This window comes from Borostomias antarcticus, assembly GCF_949987555.1.
Source record: "Borostomias antarcticus genome assembly, chromosome: 6".
In the NCBI taxonomy this organism is placed as follows: Eukaryota; Metazoa; Chordata; class Actinopteri; order Stomiiformes; family Stomiidae; genus Borostomias; species Borostomias antarcticus.
The window spans coordinates 4,930,765-4,953,264 of NC_140239.1; the positions used below are offsets into that span (position 1 = coordinate 4,930,765).

The window sequence follows — 22,500 nt, forward strand, 5'->3', positions numbered from 1 at the left end:
TACGGCCGGGGGTCGGTCGTTGTCGATCTTACACTGGTTGTAAATGGTCTGGAAACAAGAGAATAACATAATCACACACACACACACACACACACACACACACACACACACACACACACACACACACACACACACACACAAAGGCTTGAACACCAGCGTAGACCGAAGTGCGTGCAGACTTTTACCGTGCTGACGTCGAGGGGCAGGATGAAGACGATGAGGAAGCAGAGGTACCAGGAGAGCAGCGTCCCAAACAGGACCATGCGCTGTTGCTTCCGGAAGTTTCCGTAGCGGTGCAGCAGGAAGAGAGCCAGGAGGAAGACCACCACGATCTCCGCGCCCAGGGCCGCCCCACTCATCCTCGCGGCTACAGGGGCATGACCACGACGACGCCCGCTGATCACACCGGCTACGCTGCAGGGAGGGAGGGCAGGGAGGGAGAGAGGGAGGGATGGGAGAGGGAGGGGGAGAGAAAGTCAAAACACCCGGATCTCCACACCCAGAGCTGTCCCAGCTCACGTTCACAGCTGGACCATTATTAAGGCTGGACAAACACACTGACAACACCGAAGAAAAAAAACACCACCAGGGTCTCCACTCTGACTGTTACACTCATGTCAGAGAGAGAGAGAGAGAGAGAGAGAGAGAGAGAGAGAGAGAGACAGCCCACGAGAGAGGGGGAATTCGCATTCTAGAAAGGCTTTATTGGCTCGTCAAAAACTGCCAAATAAAAGCCATTTAAAAACTGACACTGGATACGAGAGAGCGAGACCGCAGTCAAGCGCCATAAAGCTGAATTATAGTCAAATTGGATAAGAGACATTTACAGTATATTTTGATCACATCGTTTGAGTAATATTGTTTCTGCGGCGCAGAACAGCACCAATTATACAGTATAGTCCTTGTGTGCACATCCTGTAATTACGATTTATTGTCAGATTTATACTTAAAACTGAGCTGAAGAGCCTATATTTGTCACAATGGAGCCACTGTGAGTAGAACAAATTCGAGTTACCTCTGAAAGGATTGCCCAGTCTATTTTCCCTCAGCGTGTCTCTCCTTTGACGTGTAATAACATTCCGTTCCCAAAACGTGGAACCGTGTACACAACCTTTGAAACACTTGCGTAACCACACTGCGCAGGCGGCCCCTGTCGGCTGCCTTGGCATGCCGGGAAATGTAGGCTAGTCGTGAATGTTCCCAAGAACAATCCCTTTGAATGAATAGTTAAAGTGAAACCCATCTCAAACTCAGAGTCAGCAATATCAAGCAGGTTATTTGTTTTGTTTCACACACAGTGCTTTATTAGAATTACATTCTTCCACAAAAAGGTACAATATTTCAGTAATCATCTGAAAAACATATCCATCCATTAGTCCTACACATCCCAAACAAGTGAGACACCAAAACAGCCAAACTTGTGGAACCTCAGTGTCTCCCACTCCAGTCCTGTGATCTTACAATGTCCGCCTGTGGACGGCAAAGACCCCATCTGTGTCCAACTGCCACTTTCCTCGACGACATTGATGTCAGAATCCGGAGGAATGTAATTTAGTAGCCTCAATCAAATCAGGCCTCCAGATCAGAGCAGATCAGATCAGAGCAGAGCAGTCACATCATGGGACACTTTCCCACTGGCTGGTTATTCCTTTCTCAGGCGCACGACTGGCTGCTTGGGTGTTGTTTTCACGACCTGATTGGCTGGCTATGTGCTCCTCAGGGTGGTGTGTCGGGTGTGTGCGGCCTGCCTGGATACTGTATTCTGCTTCCAGGTCTGCTGGTCTTGAAAGGCGACTCTAGGATGAAGCGGGACGAAAAAAAACAAAAATCAAGTTATCGAGGGATCTCTCCTGGCTGTACTGTACACTACTGTATACCTCTCCTTAATTAGCTTACAGCAAATCTCTCCCCTAGAAACAAGCCTCCATCTGATCCAACCACAACCACATTCACAGCAACACAGATCCCATTCAGAGTCGATCAGATCAGTAGAGTAGAGGAGACTGAAGAGGTGTGTATTGACTGCTGTCAGTCTGATGCACACTGTCCTGTCTTATATTTGCACTGTCCTGTCTTTGCACAGTCCCGTCCTGTCCTGCACCCTGTCTCATGCTGTCTCCATCGGTGTCTGCACCAACAACCTAAACAAAGTCCTAGTATGTGTAAACTACCATGGTAATAAACTGGTTCTGGTTCTGGTTCTGATTCTGTGCTGCAGTTGTACCGTTTTAAATTAGGAAAGGGTCAGGTACCAACATGGGGGTGGCTGTGGCTCAGTGGTAGATCGGGTCGTCCAGTGATTGTAGGGTCGGTGGTTCGAATCCCGCCTCAAAGTGTCCTTGGGCAAGACACTGAACCCCAAATTGCTCCCAATGAGCAGGCTAGAACCGTGCATGGCAGCTGCTGTCAATGGAGTGTGAATGTGTGTGTGAATGGGTGAATGAGAGGCCATTGTAAAGCATCAAAGTGGATAAAAGTGCTATATAAGTGCAGTCCATTTACCATTACTTCCTACACCTCTGGATCAGCAGTTGGAGAACATCCAGGCGTAGGGTTCCTCCCAGCTCAGTGACCCCAGGAGGTCGAAACAAACCGCCCTGTCCTCCAGCAGGACGTCCACGTGTCCAAACAGGTCCAGGCAGAGCTGCTCCAGCAGGTTCAGACACACGCTCCAGTCGTCCGTGGACTCAGGGCCACCCAGGAGGCCCAACCAAACGGACCCGAAGATCTCCAGAGACTCGGGCCAATCCTCCAGTACATCCTCCATGTCCATGGCTGACCGGAGTACTGTACAGTGGTTCGCAAACTGCAAAAGAGAATTTTGACAAAATAACAATAAGCATTAAGCACTGTTTAGGAATCAAGTCAGTTAATTTGCCTTAGTGCTCCAATCACAGTCTGCCAGACCTGCCTGAAGTAGAAGTATTGGTACAGGTGTTTGTCAGTTCTCTCTCTCCCTCGTCCGTCTCTCTCTGGACAGATTATGAGGCCATCTGCTACTCCATCCTGATCTCTCATCTCCTGGGGAGGCTGCTCTCTCTACCACAGGGATTAGCCTACTATTTATAGAACAGACCTGGGCAAACACTGAAAATACTGGCAAATACTGACAAATACTTTGGGGAACTTGGATTAAGTTTACCCAGCTGTAAGATTTTGTTTGAAGGTTTTATAATTGTAGAGGTTTGATGATTATTATTTGAAGTTTGTGATTAAAGAAATGCAAAAATGGGTGTGGTTTTAATAAGTAGTTTGTTATTAATTATGGGTTTTGCTACAATTCTTATGTGAGTGCGAAGGGAACTAAAGGTGGCACCTGACTCACTTATGTAGTCTTTGGTATGTGTGGGAGATGAGTACATATAGATTGTCGTAAATTACTAGCCAGACACACTGGGCTAATTGACCTGGGTCAGGCACAACTGGAGAACTGTTCATTTCAGCTCAAAAAAGGTGGTAAAATGTGGACGTTCTATTCTGGCACGAGATAAACTATAAATACTCTTCCCTAATGCTGGGTTCACACCAGCCACCATTTAAACTGTTTTAGAATATTTGGAGATATTATAGAAAATAAGAAGTAGTCTAAGTAGTTTGTCATTCTTCCTATGAGAAACTGTTCGAATTCGTGGTGCCAAGTTCAATTTTTAGACTTACAGTAGAGCTGGTAGGCAGGCCTAGTTGACTGTTGGAGGCAGAAGTTAGGATTGCCGTTTGACTTCTGATCCTTTGGTGTGAATGAGATTAATTAGTCATGATGAATGACCACCAGGTGGCGACCATAGTGCCAACATGTTGGTCTGTATTTAGAACATTGCACCCAGTTAATGGGTATTGTGTAGGCTATTAAAAAAAAGTACATCAATTAATCTAGTCTGAATATACAATGTGTTTTAGTTCAAACATTTTGAGTGATTCGAGATTTAATAGGACAAAATACATAACACCCAAACAAGCGCAAATTCGCAGTAGCTGTGACCACATATGCGCATGTGCAACCAGATCACATTGTGGGCCGACGGGACCAACCGACCGACCAACCGACAGAGCGAGCTACAATATTCAAAATCTGGTGGCTGAATCTGCTCTTGTCTAGTCGGTGGATTAGTAACAGCTGTGGTGTGGGCGGTAAGGAGCTGTAGGCTAAGGTACTGGTGTGCATTTTTGTGGACCGACCGACCGACGGAGCGAGCTATAGAGCCGCTAGTCACAGCTCAAAAGTCAGTTTGAATCTTTGAAGAAAGTCTCTCAACAAGTGATGTCCAGAAGACCAGTGTCAGGTTGCTGTGTAGGGCGCTGCTGATTGTAGTTAACCTGTAAGGTAATTATAGGCCTGATGGCCTGATCTCCACTGTATACATCACATCCTATGATGCTCCCTAGCCCAAGCCCTAACCCAAGCCATAGGTCTAATGCTAGAGTAGCCTACATATTGGCACTGAAGCCAGAAAGTTGGCAAAAGATCTTTGTTTGTTACCCTCCTCTGTTTCCATGAGGTCATGACTCCAGGTCCTATACTGACCCACCCAGTAATGATGAGTACTGGGATACATGCTGTTATAATAGCTGGAACTCGTACCCTGTCAAGTCTCTCAGACCACTCCCTGTTGGTCTCACTCCAGATTCACCTCTTGTCATCATGTCAAGCCTTAGTCCTTTATCCTGATGGGCTTCTGATGTCGATTGTCTCTGGGACAATACAGTTTAACGTGTAGGGGATAAAAGATATGCTGTGATACTTCCTCCCTCTGAAGGAGGTAACATTAAACATGTCGTTAACAATGGCCGAGGATGGGTTTCTGGTGACTCCCCTTGGCGCAACCACCTCCTCTACACAGCAGGTCCAGTGGGACAGGAGCTGGCTCAGCCATACATGGGCTAGCGGAGATGAGGATGAGCAGTACCAGGCTTCTTTTTGGCTGATGGGCAGAGCCCGACAGCCCGAGGAATGCGTTTGCCCTATTGTAACACACTTTGTTGGTGGGAAAAACCCAATACCCCCCCCCTAAATTAGCCCTAGGCCCTACCCCTACATTTTGTGTATTCCCGCGTAGAGTAGTGTGTCCCATTCCTTTCAGCTTCTAGGGCTAGGCGGCATATCGAGGGGTAGTGGACGTTCAAACACCCCTTAAAATCGAGGGTCTTCAGATGCTGACTTGAAACCGAGGGGTAGATGAAAACTCCCACAATGCTTTGCGAACCGAGGCAGTGACATGAAACATAGCTGCCGGTGCCGTGAAAAAACATGGGAAAGAAGCCCGATATCTTCGCAAATAATCATTCATAAACTGTAAAAATCTGTGGGATAACTTCGTTTAATGTAGATGCAAAGGAGCTTGACATTGGATCATTATGACACGCATTTCAGAAACAACAACGATTTTTGAGTGGCAGTTGATTCCATGTCCCGTTCGTGAAGTCCGAAAAATAATCCAGCAGCATTTTTTTCTGCACTTTCCTGCTCATCTGATATCCGTGCATTTCTATGGGCAGGACTAACGTTAACAGAAGATGTGTAAACATGACAAGCAGGCTGTTCAATTGATTAATCTGTCTTGTTCTGTCCTGAAATTTTGTCACATTTGTCAATATAATAATAGTAATCACACTGTAACATCCCAGGGACTCCACAGAAAATCAGGCAACTAATAAAATTCCGATTGAAGACGTAGCGAGTGGTGTCCCATTTCTTAGGTAAAGATTTCAACCCCTACCCCCTCCGTTTTGAAGGGGCGCTACCTAGTCGAGGGCACTCCAAAACTAGGGGCTAGGGCCAAGGGGGAGTATTGGGATTGGGCCTTTGTTGACTGCTTCCTCTCACTGACTCTGCATGCGCAGGCAGGGGAGTGATTGAGAGGGAAGGGACCAACGAATCCAGGCAGGCCTACAGCACAGTGTAGCGGTGTCAGATTTCACTCATGAGAGAAAGGGCTCTACTAGAGTTTACAGATCGCTTCATTAATGGCAGATGTCTATATATATATAGATATACAGTACATACAGCTAACCAATATTTTGTGTGGATCCCCTCTACGGATCCACAGCTTCCAGGATGTTCTTGATATTATATTATATTAGTCTTAATGTAACAAGTGTTAATCATTTTACCTCAATCTAATATTACCAAAAAAGAAGCTATGCCTACTAAAGCTAATCTGATAATCTGTTTATGAGTCAAGGCGAGACTTCTTGATAGTTCCAATTCATACATTGTAGCCTACAAAATATAAAATAAAGAGCATGAATCATGTTTCACATCACATATAAGCCTAGCCTGGGACTTTTTGAAAGGCCAGGAAAAAATATAATTATAATGATCATAGCTAATGATGATGATGAAAACTAAATGGGTGACTGATTTTGTTCTCTGCCGGTATTTGGAGAGAATGACACTGTCCCAGAGAACATCCAGAGGACTGAAGTTGGTCCTGATGAAATGATTAACATGAACCAAATGGCTTTGTGGACCAAATGGCTATGTGGACCTTTTGGTTCAATACAGGGATGCATTGTAATGCAGCCAAGATGTATGAAGCACGAGTTGGCTCACTAAATAGAAGGCATAGACATGACTATCAGTAGAGTAGGCTAGATAGTTAAAGAGATGTTGCCTATGGTATGGTACTGTAGGCCATTATGTGTTAACTATCTCTGTAGTCCATAATAGGATGTTTAAGTGAATCATATAACAAAGCACAATAAGCACTTAGCAGACAGGCGAGTGAACTAGGTCTAGCCGCTAAGCAGAAGTTTGGAGATAAGAGCCAAGAGTAAAGGGGCGGGGTTGCTGGGGGGGGGGGGGTTGACTTGATAGGGACAGCTGGCAACACATATGGGGATGGGGCTGGACACGAGGATGGCAGGGGGCCTCTCCAGGAGCCACGAGGAGCCATTAGACCAAACATACTGTACTTCTACATTTCTACTATACACCAGGTATTCCTGCAACAGTGACGTGCTGTTGTTCAAATTCCCAGACCATCCCTGTCTCTGCCCCTCTCCATTCAGTCCAGCTGTGGTGCTTCTGATCCGGTGGGGCTGGGTCCATTCAGCTGTGAGAACAACCAGCCAGCCGGCCCGCTGCCCCAGCAGGGCCCTAGACAAGAGGGCTGCCAGGGGACGACCCGGGTTTGAAATGGGATCATTCGATCCATGGGAAACCCAGGGCACAATGGCGCTGGGGGACAAAGCAGCCACAGTTCTGTTTGTCCCTGTAGGGCCACTGTAGAGCTGGGATCCCATAACCTGGCCAGGATACACCCCCCCTCCAGGGACCAGACACTCCCATTACCCCCCCCCCCCCCCCCTCCAGTCCTCTCCAGTCCCTGTAGCTGCCCCCCCCCCCCCAGCCCAACTACAGCAAGGGAGAGAGTTCCACAAAGACAAGGATAGATTTACACCCAGGCAGAACCAGGACAGGGTGTGGGCTGGTATAGTACACAGGCACCAAGCACTGAGGGATTGGGGAGGGGCAAGGGGGCAAACGGGGCTGGGGTGCGTTGGGGGTACTTCACTTTGGCGGCCTGCTACAGTCGAGGAGCCTTTTGTGACTGTACACCGCAGGGTGGGCGGTTGATTGAGCGGTCGATGACATCATGAAGCGAGTTTCGAAAGGCTGGAATTGGAACATAAGGGTCCTGTAGAGACCCATCTTTCCCTCCTCTCTCTTGCTCTCCTATTGCTTTCCTCTCTTCTTCTCTCTGTTCTCCTCATTCCCTCCATCCGCAATGATACAGAGACATGAGATATGAGGAAAAACACGTCAATAGAGCAGGACAAAATGCCAAATATCAAAGAGGGAGAAGAAGCAGCACATTTTGTCAAGCCGGATATATTGATCCATGTGGTAAATAACAGTCTTGTTACACTCCTGATCGACCGTGACACCCCCAGGTTCTCACGACTGGCTCAAACAATAGGTCTGGGTTCACACGACGAGGATGATGATCAGATACGAGACAGAAAAACAAGAATCCACTCGGTTCCACATTCCTGCTGTAATCTGTTTAACAGACACCACATCAGCCTTGTGGCACCGAGAGACTAGAAAGATGAAGAGCCTCTGCCTAGAGTTGACCACACTGGCAGACCCAGACCCATACCCGGAACCAGGTCCAAACCACTAACCCAGACCCATACCTAAACAGAACCAGACCCAAACATTGACCTCTCTAAAGCTTTCGATACAGTTGATCGCTTTCTTACTAAACAGACTGGCAGAAATATGCTTAGATGCAAATGCATGCAACTCGTTTCAGGATTACCTATCAAATAGAACACAAGCTGTATTAGTAGATGAGTTTAAATCTCCCTTTCTGACCCTAAAGAAAGGAGTCCCTCAAGATCTATTCTTGGTCCCTTACCATTGACGATCAACGATATTGCTTCTAATCTTTCCAACTGTACTGCTTGTTTCTATGCTGATGACACAGTACTTGATACGTCAGCGCCCACTATCAGCGAAGCCCTACTGCTGCTTCAATCAGCTTTCAATTCCATTCAACATCTGTTAGCAAATCTGAAACGGGTTCTAAATGCCAGTAAAACTAAATTCATGATCTTCTCCATCAAGAGCACTGGCGCATCTCACCACTCTACAAAACATGGGAATAAAATGTGTGCAAGAATAAGTATTTAGCCATCTGGCTAGACTATCTATCCTTCTGGCACCATATCACTAATTTAAGAATCAAAATTAAACCTAAAATCGTATTTTTATATACAGTATAAACAAATCCTGTTTCACCCAGGAGAGTAGGAAAAGGATTATACAGACAAATATCCTGCCAATTCTTGACTATGGTGACACCCTGTACATACATGCCTCAGCCACTACCCTGAAGTCCCTTGACCTTATCCATCATAGTGCATTAAGATTCATCACTCTGAAGGGTTTAGAACTCATCACTGCATGCTCTTCCAGGCCTTCCCTTGAGCTCAGTAAATCTATCTATCTATCTATCTATCTATATATCTATCTATCTATCTATCTATCTATCTATCTATCTATCTATCTATCTATCTATCTATCTATCTATCTATCTATCTATCTGTCTGTCTGTCTGTCTGTCTGTCTGTCTGTCTGTCTGTCTGTCTGTCTGTCTGTCTGTCTATTACATTACAGTCATTTAGCTGAAGCTTTTATCCAAAGCGACTAACAAAAGTTGCATTTAACGTAGGAATGTACTACTACTTGCCAGAACTCACAAGTGCACCTCCTTTCTAAAACAAGTGACTAAGCACAATCTAGTGCTGAAGGCAAAGTGCAAGAATAGCAATCTAAAATACAATAGGTGCTTAAGAGGGAGGATCGTTCTAGTACTTCTTGAAGAGATGAGTTTTGAGCTTGCGACGAAAGATGGGCAGCGACTCTGCTGTCCTGACGTCAGTGGACAGTTCATTCCACCACTGTGGGGCCAGGACAGAGAAGAGCCGTGACCGTGTCGATCGACTGCAGGGGCCTCGGAGTGACGGGGCAGCCAGTCGCCCCGAGGTAGCGGAGCGTAGCGGTATCTATCTATCCATCCAGACAGACAGACCCATGCCTGGAACCAGATCCAAACCATCTAACCAGACCCATACATGGAACCAGATCCAAACCACTAACCCAGAACCAGATCCAAACCACTAACCCAGAACCAGATCCAGACCACTAATCCATGCAGAGCCAGGCCAAGACCTGTCTCTCAGTTCTTCTCTTCAGAGATTTGTATGTGATGTCTCTGGCAGACCTGACCTCCCGCTGGCCCTGTGTTCTGAGTACTGATGGGCCAGTGTTTAAAGGACTGATGGGCCTGTTAGTTTGTTGGTACAGCTGTCTCATCTGTGCCCAGGGTCGCCATGGAGAGGGCGAGAATCACACACTTCTTCTGATGGGAAAAGCAAATGTGTGTTTATTTGTTTGAAGGTGTGTGTGTGTGTACATGTGCGTGTGTGTGTGTGTGTGTGTGTGTGTGTGTGTGTGTGTGTGTGTGTGTATGTCATTGGCTCTCTTCTATGGAGGACTGTTGGACAAGACTCTCCTCTGGGATCCCAAAATACTTTTGATTTCAACACAATGAACTCTTTTAGGCCGAATGGCACGGCATGGTAAGTAAATAGTATCAGGCTAGAAACAGTTACTGTGGTTATTTGGACCTTCCGGTGACAATTATTGTCTTTGCTGTGACAATTATGGTATGTTTCAAACATGGAGCTTCTTGGCCCCAGGTCCTAACTTCCTGGCTCCGAGCCCCAGGCCCCCCAGCCCGGCCCCGGCACGGTCATCCATGATTGGATGGAATAAGTAGATGAAGATCAATTTGATAGGCTGCTAGACTACGGATTGTAAATTGCCAGATCGGGAACCTTATCATGTCTAGTTGCATAGCTAGGAACTGGAATGAGGAATGTGTCACCTGCTCCACCAGGAATGACCGAACGTTTTATTGTAATATTAAGGACAGTTATGTATCGCACCCACAAACTACAAAGGGGAGCTTGATTGTACTGACCGGTCTATTTTCTTTGGGGACAGTGATGCGTTCTGTAGAATGACTGACTATATTAACCTTTGTTATGAGAAAGATATTCCCTGTAAAACTGTCAAATGTTTTTCAAACAACAAACCTTGGGTGACTGAGGAGGTGAAGGTTTTTATTAACAGGAAAAAGGTTGCTTTTGCCAGTGGAGAAAGGGAAAGCATTAAAGCTGGTCAGAAAGACCTGAAATGTGTTATCAGACAGGCAGAACGGGTGTATAACCAGAAGATAGAAGACAAGGTACAGGGTCAGAACAGTAAGGCTGTGTGGGGTAGTCTGAAGGTTATAACTGGCTGTGGTGTCACCAGAGAGGGCCTATGGGAGGAGGGGGTCACTCCCAATGAGGTCAACTCTTTCTTTGCCAGATTTGACCAGCATGACCTCTCTAGGGAACAGGCTCAGGTCACCTTATCCCTAGAGCAGAGAGGCAGTGATAGCTCACTCCCTCCCATCACCATCACAGTTGACCAAGTTCTCCATCAGTTGAAGAGAATTAAAAGCAACAGGTCCTGATGGTGTTCTAAGAACTTGTGCGGATCAGCTGTGTGTTATGTTTCATTATATTTTCTCTCTTTTACTTCCTGTGCCAAGATCACTTGTAACATCCAGACTACCTATGATATGGAACACCTCCTGTATTATACCTGTCCCTAAGAAGAAAAAGGGGCGTGTCCAAGAGCTGAGATGACCTGAGACCGATAGCATTGACTTCTCAGGTCATGAAATGTTTTGAGAGGACTATACTAGAGCCTCTATCTTTGCAGGTCCACCCCTATCAGGACCCCCTCCAGTTCACATATAGGAAAGCACTAGGGGTTGTTGATGCACTACTGTACATGCTTCACCGTATATATAATCATCTTGAGAAGGCATCTAGCTATATTCGTATTACCTTCTTTGACTTTTCAAGTGCATTTAATACAATGCATCCCCATCTGCTGGCCTCCAAATTGATTAACTGTAACCTCCATAGTGCAACCATAGAGTTGCTGATGGACTATCTCATTGACAGGCCACAATATGTCAGACATAACAGCAGGACCTCTGACATCCTGTTCACTAAAACTGGGGCCCAACAGGGAACTGTCTTAGGGCCCTTCTTATTCTCTCTATATACAGCCAAGTATAGGTGCAACGACGATGGCTGCTTTCTTCAAAAATATGCTGACTCTGCTCTGGTTGGCCTCATCATAAATGGTGATGAGATCACCATGCCCCAGAGGAATGCGATTTGGGAATGTAAATGTCTGTGTGTGTGTGTGTGTATTTTGCACTTCGTAAGTGTTTTTTTGTGTGTATTTTTTGTATTTTATGTGATACTGACTATTTTAATTTCCTCCTTCTCGGATCAATAAAGTAATCAATCAATCGAATTGATTAGTGCTGATAAGATATTGTAAGGACAAGTGATAACAAGAAGTCCAACGTACCTCTTCCTGTACTGATTATATATAGTTTTGGCCCGCCCCTTTTTTCCTATTTCCTATGGGAGCACAGTAGATGATGCCAGGACTCATCCAGAGACAGGACTCATCCAGAGACAGAACTCATCCAGAGACAGAACTTATCCAGAGACAGGACTCATCCAGAGACAGAACTCATCCAGAGACAGGACTCATCCAGAGTAACTCAGACCCAGGAGAGGGTCACTACCCTACAACACTGACACTGTCCTCTCTGCAACTCTCACCGGCGGTCTGTCTTCTGCTAATGATCTCTGCTCTGATGTGACTGCAGCTCCTCTAACTACCCCCTAACTACCCCCTAAATACCCCAGGATGAGACGGCTGTGACAGGAGAGGAGAGGAGAGGAGAGGAGAGGAGATGAAGGAGATGAAATATGTGTAAAAACAGCATAAACAGGAAGCAATACGGTCACGTTTGGAACCGTTCTCTTGTTATCATTCCAGTGTCCTTCCAGACAAACCCAGGTGAATTGTGGGACAGACACACACAGCTGCATGAGTCACACAGAGGTCTCTCTCAATCCCCTCTAATTTAGAAGCGGTCACTTCCCTGCTCAACACAGATCCAGATCACATGTTTCTCTAAACCTGAACACCACCACACTCTGCTGCTCCGCGTAAATGTTTTATTTTGCTTGGTCATCGCCCAAACCTTGGTTGCCATGAAATAAGTTCCCCCTCTGAAAAACACTTTCTGTTAAATAAATATTTTCTCAATTCTCGCCAAAATAGTTAATAAATACTTCATAAGAACTCTCCAGTAGAAGCCATTTGTAAACCATGTGTAAATGCCAATGTCTCTCTAGTGGATGAATATCAGTTCTCAGTGACTCTGAGTGACTCAGTGACTAATCACTCACGCACCATTTATAACTATTTACAAACCACTCATTAATTATCTACTAATTGTTTATAAAGGCTTATAAAGGGCAGTTATTATAAGTAGCTACTGCTACAGTAGGTTTGCACATTTTTGGAGCTGCTCACTGTTTCCTGTGCTAAACTGATCACGGAGTGTTCAATCAGCCTGTTCCTCTCACAGCTCAAAGTTGCCCAAAGTCACCCTGCTCCGTCAGCAGGATGGTCAATATTTGTTTTGTTTGTTTAGACTGATTATTTGTCAAAAAATTGAGCTTTGAAAATCACAGGATGAGTGGAACACCTAAAATAGTTCAGAGTTTGTCTGAGTTATGATTGGGAAAGGGGAGCGTCTATTAGAGGGATAAACTGCTTCCATATTTTGTGATGGATGTACCCCCATTATTTGGTTTACTTTGTTGGCCAATTCTCCACAGGAATCTCTAATCATGCTGAGCTTGTGAAGCGTGAACACCAGTTGAAAGGCAGAGAGAGAGAGAGAGAGAGAGACAGAGAGAGAGAGAGAGAAAAACAAGATCTATTCTCCTGCTTGGCCAGCTCATTCTTCCTCAAGCCCCGTTGTTCTGAAAGGAAGGTTCCCCCTCTACTTTACCCCTTTATTCCCCCCTCCCTCCCCTCCCTCCCCTTCCTCCCCTCCCTCTCCTCCTCAGCCAACCCACAGTGTGAGAGTTTTTTTTTTTTCCACCATGCGCCACCCCCATTCTCTCACTGGCTTTTTCATTCCCTCTCTTTCCTCTCTCTCTCTCTCTCTCTCTCTCTCTCTCTCTCTTTCTCTCTCTCTGCTCTCTCCCTCCTCTACTCTCTTCTCCAGAGCTGGTCGCACCAGCCACTTAAAGAGCTCCCGTAACTCTGTGATTGGTTGAGGATTTAACCAGAATATTACAGGAAACACAAAGAAATCACTTTCTAGGAACGTTTAAAGTCCTAAAGCTTAAAGGTACAGTGCCAGGTTCTTTTCACTTTTTTTCATATTTGTGTGTGTGTGTGTGTGTGTGTGTAGTGAGTGTGTGAGTGTGTGTGTGTGTGTGAGTGTGTGTGGAATATGTGTGCTCTACGTGGGCTCTACGTGCTGATATCATATAGATACAGCCGGTCATGTGGACACATGCATGCACAACTAGTAAACATTACTGAGAAACTGCTGTGTGGACCTCCAGGGTATACAGCCAATTGGGCTGGATTGAAGAGTTGGCACTGGATAAGCACACGTTTGTCTTTTCGTGGTTTGGGATTAATAATTTCATATTTAGCAAAAGTTTCTAGATTAATACATCCCGCACTGTATCAAAATCCAATCGGATAGTTGAGGCTGAAGTGTTGTCATTGCTTATTGAGAGCTTTCTTGGAATAGGTTTTTCCATGAAATAGTTGTCCTTCCATGAAAAGTATTGAATTATGTTATTCGGAACAAGTTGTTCTTCCCTTCCCTGCTGCTGTCCCTGACTTCTGAGTTGCAACAGTTGCTAGTTTGTTTTTGTCATGATAGAAGACTAGACAGTCAAACTATACTGTTCAAAAATATTATTGTAACCCAAACATCTTTCTGTTGATTTCTGTTGATCTTTCTGACCAGAGTGAAATTTAATTTGAATCATCCAGATCTCCTTTTGATAATTTGTTTTAGCAGTTCACTCTCCTATTGTATTTCTCTAATTACTCTCCTCTCTCCTCCTCCCTCCCTCCCCCCCCCCCCTCCAGACAGCGTCAGCCCCTCAGGACAGAGCGAAGAACCGGTAGCTTTTACCACCCGGATCTAGAACCTAGAACCTGTGCGGCTCCCCGGCGAGGCTCCATCGGAACCGTAAAAGATGACCCAGGGTAACGGGGAGAACCCCCAGGCGCGGAGCCGTGTCCTGCAGCTCAGGGATGGGATCCAGAGTCGCTCCTTACTGGCCAAAAAGAAGGTGGCGAGCATCACCAGGGACGACATGCAAGGCTGCTTCCGCAAGAACGCCTTCGTCATCTTTACCGTGGCGGCAGTCATTCTCGGTGAGAGAGAGAGATAAAGTGTGAGCTGTAGAGAGAGAGAGAGAGAGAGAGAGAGAGAGAGACAGAGAGATAGAGAGAGATAGAGATAGAGAGAGATAGAGAGAGAGAGAGAGAGCGCGCGCGAGAGAGAGAGAGCGTATGCGTTTGAGGTTTCCGCCGTCGATCTCGTTTTTCTCCTCTTGCCTTTTAAAAATGTACGTCACGCACGCTCAACGAAGAAAGAAACGGCGCAACTTCGGATTGGACTTGGCACACCGACCCTACCCTGACCTTACGCTGGCCCCCTGACCCTTAGCCATTAACCTTTGACCTCCCCCAGCAGGATGAGAGCTTTTCCCACCCTGCTCCCTCACATCTGCCCCTGATAGAGTTACACCCAGAACAAAGGGGCAGTTAATGTATAGTTCACTCCCCCACATCCTAAATCCAGCCACCTGGGCTTCCGTTTGACGTAGCAGCACACACAGAACTCCTGTTGGGAAACATTATGCACAGTCATGGAGATGGCAAAGTGTTTCATCTTAGTATTAACTCTGATTATAGGTCCAGGAGATGACAACCACTGTTTAGAGTTAGAGGGCACGGCCAAACACCTGCTGTTAGTCTCCAGTAATATGATACAAAGATAACAGATGTGTTAGGGCGTATGGCTAAGGGAGGGTTGGTGGATCCTACAGCTGGCTGATTACATTTCCAAACCATCCTACCTGTAGAAGAACTTCTGAGGAGGGCATATGATAGTACTGGTTATGATAGACAGTTGGTTAGTTAGTAAAGAATCTTAAGATAGTAGAAGTTAGCGGTTTTGTTCCAGGACTGGTGTTACTGTTCCCCCATGTGACTCCGTGTGTGAATGTGTTCCAGGCATTCTGATGGGCTTCGCCCTGCGTCCATACAAGATGACGTACCGCGAGGTGAAGTACTTCTCCTTCCCCGGGGAGCTGTTGATGAGGATGCTCCAGATGCTGGTGCTGCCCCTACTGGTCTCCAGCCTCATCACAGGTATGAGGACAGAAACCGCAACACAGAGTGTACCAGTGAACTGAATAGCGAGGTTGTGGGTTCGAATCCCGCATATACCTTCGTAAGGAGAACTCGGCGAGTGCTGGCGCTGCCCCTGCTGGTCTCCAGCCTCATCACAGGTATGAGGACAGAAACCGCAACACAGAGTGTACCAGTGAACTGAATAGCGAGGTTGTGGGTTCGAATCCCGCATATATCTTCGTAAGGAGAACTCGGCGAGTGCTGGCGCTGCCCCTGCTGGTCTCCAGCCTCATCACAGGTATGAGGACAGAAACCGCAACACAGAGTGTACCAGTGAACTGAACAGAGAGGTTGTGGGTTCGAATCCCGCATATACAGTACCTTCATGATGAGAACTCGGCGGGTGCTGCCGCTGCCCCTGCTGGTCTCCAGCCGCATTGCGAGGAGGCAAATGGCAACTCCTGCCCTGTCATCAGTGTGCTGTATGCAGTGGGTGGACTTGTTCATCAAACCACTCACTCTGTACTAACGGGGGGGGGGGTCTGTGCGTCATTTTCGATCAGACAAGGCTTATCAAGTGTCAAGTCGACCTATTTACCATGTTTTGTGTCTGACGGTAGTCTCATTTATTTACTATGCACTTCCAGGAGGAGAGAGGGAGCAGTTGTTTGTTTAGCTAGCCTCTGTTTGTGTTTTTTTGGGTCCGGCAGTGGTTCTGGACCCCCCACCCCTGTTAAACGAGGACATCGCTGACGTTACCTTCTCTAACCACGATATTTCGAACCCATCGTTTCAGCTTCCGGGAATATGCGCGGAACTTCCTGTATAGTGTGACCATAGCAACCAGCTGTTAAGCAGCTGTTCCGTCTGTTAAAAGCCAGCTATGAAAACAGAAAACAAAATAGGGATCACGCTATCAGTGAGTTTAAAAAAGGGTGACATCGTCATCCCCCGCCCCTCTATCCTTGGACCTCGGCCCTTGGCACAGCTGGCTCCAGGCCCCAGAGTGAAATGGACTATTGGTGTCACTTGGTCTCATAGAAGGCTTTATTGACAACGACTGGGATGTACAGCCAATTCACTTAATCCTGACAAATGTACTTATTATACTATTATACTATAAGTCACTTTGGATAATTCATAAAAATGTAAAAGGTAAAATAAATGAAACCCCTTGGATCAAACCTGGATGACTTCCTCTAAAGACAACACTGCAACGTCATGGATATTTACCACTGCACACGTCAACATGTTATAATCCTGTACCTAAGAGTGAGATTAATCAGCCAAGACTTTAAAGGAGTAGTAAAGGGAAAATGCATGTTTAGCCCTGTTTTAAGGTTACTTATGATCATATACAATGGTTCAGATTCACACACATTCAAAATGTTGACAAAACTAGCACTTTTGAGAAAGTCTGATAATTGCTCTACCACCGTTTTGGTCATTCAATGGATGTGGGTGGGCACCTTGAAAAATCTTTCAAAAACATGTTAAACTCTCGATTTCAAAGAAAAGACCGGCGACCCTCAGTGCACTCAGGCAGAGATGCAGCAGCGAGTCTCCATCATTCAGAGCAAACAGGCATTCTTATACAGATGGCGTTGCATAGCAACCTTAGTAGGCCAAGTCAGAACAACCAACAACAAGCAGATAAAGAATTGTTATTCATACTTATCTATCCAGCTGGCGCCTAGCTAAGCTCATTAGCACGATGATTCTTAGTCTACGCACGGTTGACCCAAAATAATGATCCTTGTCTACACAGTTTCCATCAGTTGAGATGACACAGACAGTACATTTTGTATTGATCGACTATGACGCGGAGGAAAGTCTAAGGCCTACAGAACTATAATCTCAGAGACTCTTTGTGACCTGGTGTGATAGGATAGGTGTAAGCAGCATGGAAAACATTCCCCTCTCTCTATGTCTCTTTGCCGTCTTGCTTATTCAAAGCTCATACGTTGAGATCTACACTGTCTATAGCTAGTGGGCTGCGGATCAATCCTGTATATGTTCATGTTGAGGAGAAAGTAGGCGGGTCATGTGGGAGTTGTATCCAGTCAGATTGGCTGGTGTGAGTGAGCTCGGCCAATCCCGTTGAGGCACTGGATAACAACCGTCTTTGTTGGCGCTGTTGGACATCAGACTAGCTCTCTCCTCTGAGAGAGTTGAGTCTCACATGACCACAACATGCGGCCGCAACAAAGGGCACTATTCTCAGACCACAACATTCTTATGCAAGATTACACGGGCCTGCTGTTTGTCCTATTTCAGCCTCCTAACAAGTCTTCTAGAGATCCAAAACAAATCAACTACATGGATTTTTTCTCCGGTTGGAGGGGCTAGCAGTCCAAAAGTGTAGCATGTGCTGCCTCAGCGGATATGTGTGGCGTACCGTGTTTGTGCGTTTGAATGTATTACAGCCCGTAGGAATGTAAACAGACGGGTCGACTGGTCAGACTCCCGCACAGGACAAGGACCAATGAGCTGCTTGCTGTGGTGGTAGATTAGGGTTGGGTCACGGAGACCATCGTAACCGGTGCCTTCCTGTATCCCTGGCATAGAACTCAGTCATGACGTCTTACTACACCATTACACTATTGCAGCTACTACTGCTATTACTGTAACTACTGTCTGGTCAGTAACACAAGACATACACAAGCCGTAGTTAGCTAAGGAAAATGTATTAATTCAGCCCAGCTGTGATTTGATGAGGCGATGCTGCTCCAGTGTGGTCACGGCTAGCCAATAGGAACTCTCGACTGTCAGAGTAGAGTGGGGTCGAAGGTCATGGTGGCTCTGGCTCCACCCCCTGGAGGACAAAGAAGCCTTTCACTGAACACATGAAAAGAAGCTTCTTTGGAAGGTCTTTGGAAATCTGTTTCTCCTAAAGCATTTCACACTCTGAGAGAAAGAGAGGGAGGGGAGGTTTGTCCTGATGACTACTCAGTCTTTAACTCATCATCTGACATCAAAAAAAGGGTGGGAGGAGGAACCAATCGGAATTCAAAACGAAACGTTTTAATCAGTTTGAGAGTTAGCCCATGACTAGAATTGAGTTAGCCCACGACTAGAATTGAGTTAGCCCACGACTAGAATTGAGTTAGCCCACGACTAGAATTGAGTTAGCCCACGACTAGAATTGAGTTAGCCCACGACTAGAACTGAGTTAGCCCACGACTAGAACTGAGTTAGCCCATAACTAGAATGCTGATGTTATAAAAAATACTTTTGTTTTCTGAGGACCTAGTATTTTTTAAAAATTATTAGCTACAGCCTCAATTGGGTTTCCCCATAGACAAGCATGTCTGTGCTGGAGCTGTCAGACACATCACAGCTTATCAAACTACCGAGGTTCTGTTTTACATCCAACTATGGTGAGCCCTCCTCATCTCGTGATAACTGCTCCCTGGTCAGATGATGACATCGATCCCATGGTTATATCATGGATCAGTGGGACAAATGAGGTCATACAGATTCTGATACGCTGGCGGGATGCAAAGTGAATTGCCTCTACAACATTGTTCATTGCCTCAAGCAAACGTGGTAGCAAATATATCAAATTACAAGTGACTACTGAGATCTTTTGAAGTGAACCTCTCTGAAAGTTCAGGGACTTGTTGAAGTCCGGTTAACTATGCATTCGGTTAACTGGCGATACCTTGTTCTATATTACGGTAAATATGTAGAGTGCAACATGGCAATACAGACACAAGTGAACGTAGGAGGACTGTTTCTCTCTTTTTCCCCTCCCTCCCTCCCTCCCTCTCTCCTTCCTCCACTCACCACATAAAGAAACTATGTTGGCTCCGTCTTCCTAACCAATATTGCTTCCAGGCATTTCATTTCCAGACAAGAGTGGAGGGGGGAGAGGGGAGAGGGAAGGCACAGACAGAGATGAGAGGGACCGGGAGAAAGGGGCTTGCGAGGTTTGTGGTTGGAGAGGGAGGCGGGGTCAGAGGAGAGATGTGGTTTGTGGCTGGAGAGGGAGGGTGAGGGAGGGGGGGGGCTTGTGATTGAACCACGGTTCATATGAACGCGCTGGCTGCAGCCCCTTTGGTAAAAAACAGTAATTGACTGGCAAACTCTCACTACTTTGGACAGAATGTGGAATCACATTGCTTGTCACTGTATGTCTCAATGTCAATCCCACTAGGTTGAAGCACAAGTATGTTTATTCAAGTGTTAGTATGGGCGTATAGAATGTGTTGAGTGTTTGATCAGTTTGTTTGAGTTGTTATTTCCAGGTGAAGCAGGGCCTCTGACCTGGAGTCCCAGAGGAGGATACTGTAGGTGCGGGCTAGACCTTTTCAGGCGCTCATATTTGTGTCAGATAAACATGAAACTTCACTTACCTAAGCAAAAGGGTCTATTTAAACAAATGCTGGGTTTTGAAGCCTCGGCACTACCATTACATAACTTATTTAGATGCGTTCTGTCCAAGTGAATTTATTTTTCCAAGGTAGTCTTCTTCTGTGGTGGTGGCGGTCTCTTTGAAGCTTCAAAGAGACCACCACCACCACAGAAGAAGACTATCTCAGAAAAATAATTTCAGGACTGAGAAGGGCTAGGTGCGGGCGTGTGTGACATGTACACTCAAACTATGTTAGGCAGGCGTGATCAAAGCTCCTGTTTGACCACTTAGGTAATAGCTGAGATCATAGAATAGAATAGGCTAACCTAGCCTAGCCTAGCCTAGCCTTAACCTAACCTAGCCTAGCCTAGCCTAACCTATCCTATCCTAACCTAACCTAACCTACCCTACCCTAGCCTAGCCTAGCCTAACCTAACCTATCCTATCCTATCCTATCCTAACCTAACCTAATCTAATCTAACCTAACCTACCCTAACCTAACCTAACCTACCCTACCCTACCCTACCCTAACCTAGCCTAGCCTAACCTAATCTAAACCAACCTAACCTAACCTAACCTAGCCTAGCCTAGCCTAGCCGAACCTAACCTAACCTAACCTAACCTAACCTAACCTAGCCTAGCCTAGCCTAGCCGAACCTAACCTAACCTAACCTAACCTAACCTAACCTAGCCGAACCTAACCTAACCTAACCTAACCTAACCTAACCTAACCTAACCTCAACAGAGTTGCTGCTGATAGTTTGTTGATACTGTAGGTTTTAGATCTGTATACTTCTATAGGGGCCCATCAAGTCACAGTGTTGCCTGGCATAGTGCCCATGTCCCAGGTCAGTCTGTCAGGACTGACGACCGGAGTCGGAGACCTCCTCGGGGCTTACGACCACCATATTGACCGGTGAGGGAACTGAGGAGCCATTGTACTGGACGGCCGTGAATTTTGATCGCCATAAATGTGGACCCCCCCTGGCGACCGCGGTCGTCCCGGTGTCAAACCCCCCCGTCTCCGAAGAGGTTTTGTGTGGCGCACACTCCCCCGAAACGAGAGAGTCAATCTCTCCGGCTGAGGATGGAATTGTGGAGGCTGCGTTCTCCGTTGCCGGGACGACGGGGGAGAGTCGTTTGTGGCCGACCGAGTCAACAAGTTTTCCCAGGGCTGTCAGAAAAGGATGAGAGGAGAGGAGGGCGAAAGAGAAAAAGAGAGAGGGGGGGATTGAGGCAATAACATCAGTGTGTATAGAGGACGAGGAGGGGGGGTGGGGGGTTGTGTTGGGGAGGAGGGCGGGGCCGGGGAGGGAGGTAAGGGGGAGAGAAGAGGACCGGGGGTGAGTTGAGACAAGGGGGCCGGGGGGCCATACAGGGGGCACGCGGTGCACCTCTGAAAGGAACACATACATCTCGTCCGCACAAAAGCTGCCCTCGCTTGTGCTGCCCTGAATAGGCATAAAACGCACCGTGGCGGCTGACGCTTTGAAAATACACCCCCGTAACGTTACGGCTGTTGAAGCGAGCGTATTGTCAAAGTCGCTCCCCCCGCCCTCAAATGACCAACTCTCTTTTATAACACCAACTTTTATATCATGCTTCTGTATGACTGCTGTCAGAGAGACTGAGTAGAAAGGGAGGGGATGTAATAACATATGGACGACCCCCAGAGGTCACATTTGAGTCCCGCTGAGTCCTCTTTGGATGAAGTGCACTTCAAACAAGGACAAGTGCACTTCAAACAAGGACACTGAGCTCATGTGTAAGAGCGTTACAGTCCGGCCCAATCCCATTTCATTCGTTAATCGCTAGCTGCGGCCTGATCTAACAATTGACTCCATGCCTTTGCAAGCATTGCGTGACTTTCATTTTCTGTACGGTGTGAACTTTGAATGTTTGAACAGAAGGCATCTCTGTGAGTGTGTATCCAGGTCAGAGAGAGTACAGTAGGCATTCCCCCCCCCCCCCCCCCCCCCCCCCCGACCTCCAGGATGTAGGGTTCCCAGGAGATCAGGTTCCCACCTCTGTGGTCTGTCCTATTGTCATCCTGGTTAGTCTGACGGCACAGACAGATCTTTTTATGCTGCCCAGACACTCACAACAACACCTTTCACAAGTACAGTAAGGTCACTGTAGGAGGGGACCTCACAGAGAAACACCGCCTATTACACAGGTTCAACATCAACATCATTGTCATGCCTTGTTACTCACCTGTAACTCAATGGGCTTTGGGCCTTTGGGAATTGTGCTATTCAATTCACATTTGATGGTTGGGTTGTTTTCTTGTTTGTCTGATCAATGA

The 22,500-nt window shown here is 46.5% G+C and overlaps 2 protein-coding genes across 3 annotated transcripts in view; one reads left to right on the top strand and one right to left on the bottom strand.

The window, feature by feature from the left end:
- Positions 1 to 1,092, bottom strand: part of lmbrd2a (LMBR1 domain containing 2a) — an 11,106-nt gene extending 10,014 nt beyond the window's left edge. For both annotated transcript variants that reach the window (XM_084439216.1, XM_084439217.1), the window contains exons 1-3: positions 1,016 to 1,092; positions 186 to 414; positions 1 to 48 (exon numbers count right to left, since the gene is read on the bottom strand). The exon at positions 1 to 48 is cut by the window's left edge and continues 62 nt beyond it. In XM_084439216.1, coding sequence (XP_084295342.1) covers positions 1 to 48; positions 186 to 359 — 222 coding nt within the window. In that variant the 5' untranslated portion in view covers positions 360 to 414; positions 1,016 to 1,092. The remainder of the gene's footprint in view (positions 49 to 185; positions 415 to 1,015) is intronic.
- Positions 1,093 to 13,662: 12,570 nt separating this feature from the next.
- Positions 13,663 to 22,500, top strand: part of slc1a3a (solute carrier family 1 member 3a) — a 14,516-nt gene continuing 5,678 nt past the window's right edge. Inside the window, exons 1-3 of the mRNA XM_084439949.1 lie at positions 13,663 to 13,802; positions 14,564 to 14,854; positions 15,719 to 15,856. Of these exons, the coding sequence (XP_084296075.1) occupies positions 14,674 to 14,854; positions 15,719 to 15,856 (319 nt within the window). The 5' untranslated portion in view covers positions 13,663 to 13,802; positions 14,564 to 14,673. The remainder of the gene's footprint in view (positions 13,803 to 14,563; positions 14,855 to 15,718; positions 15,857 to 22,500) is intronic.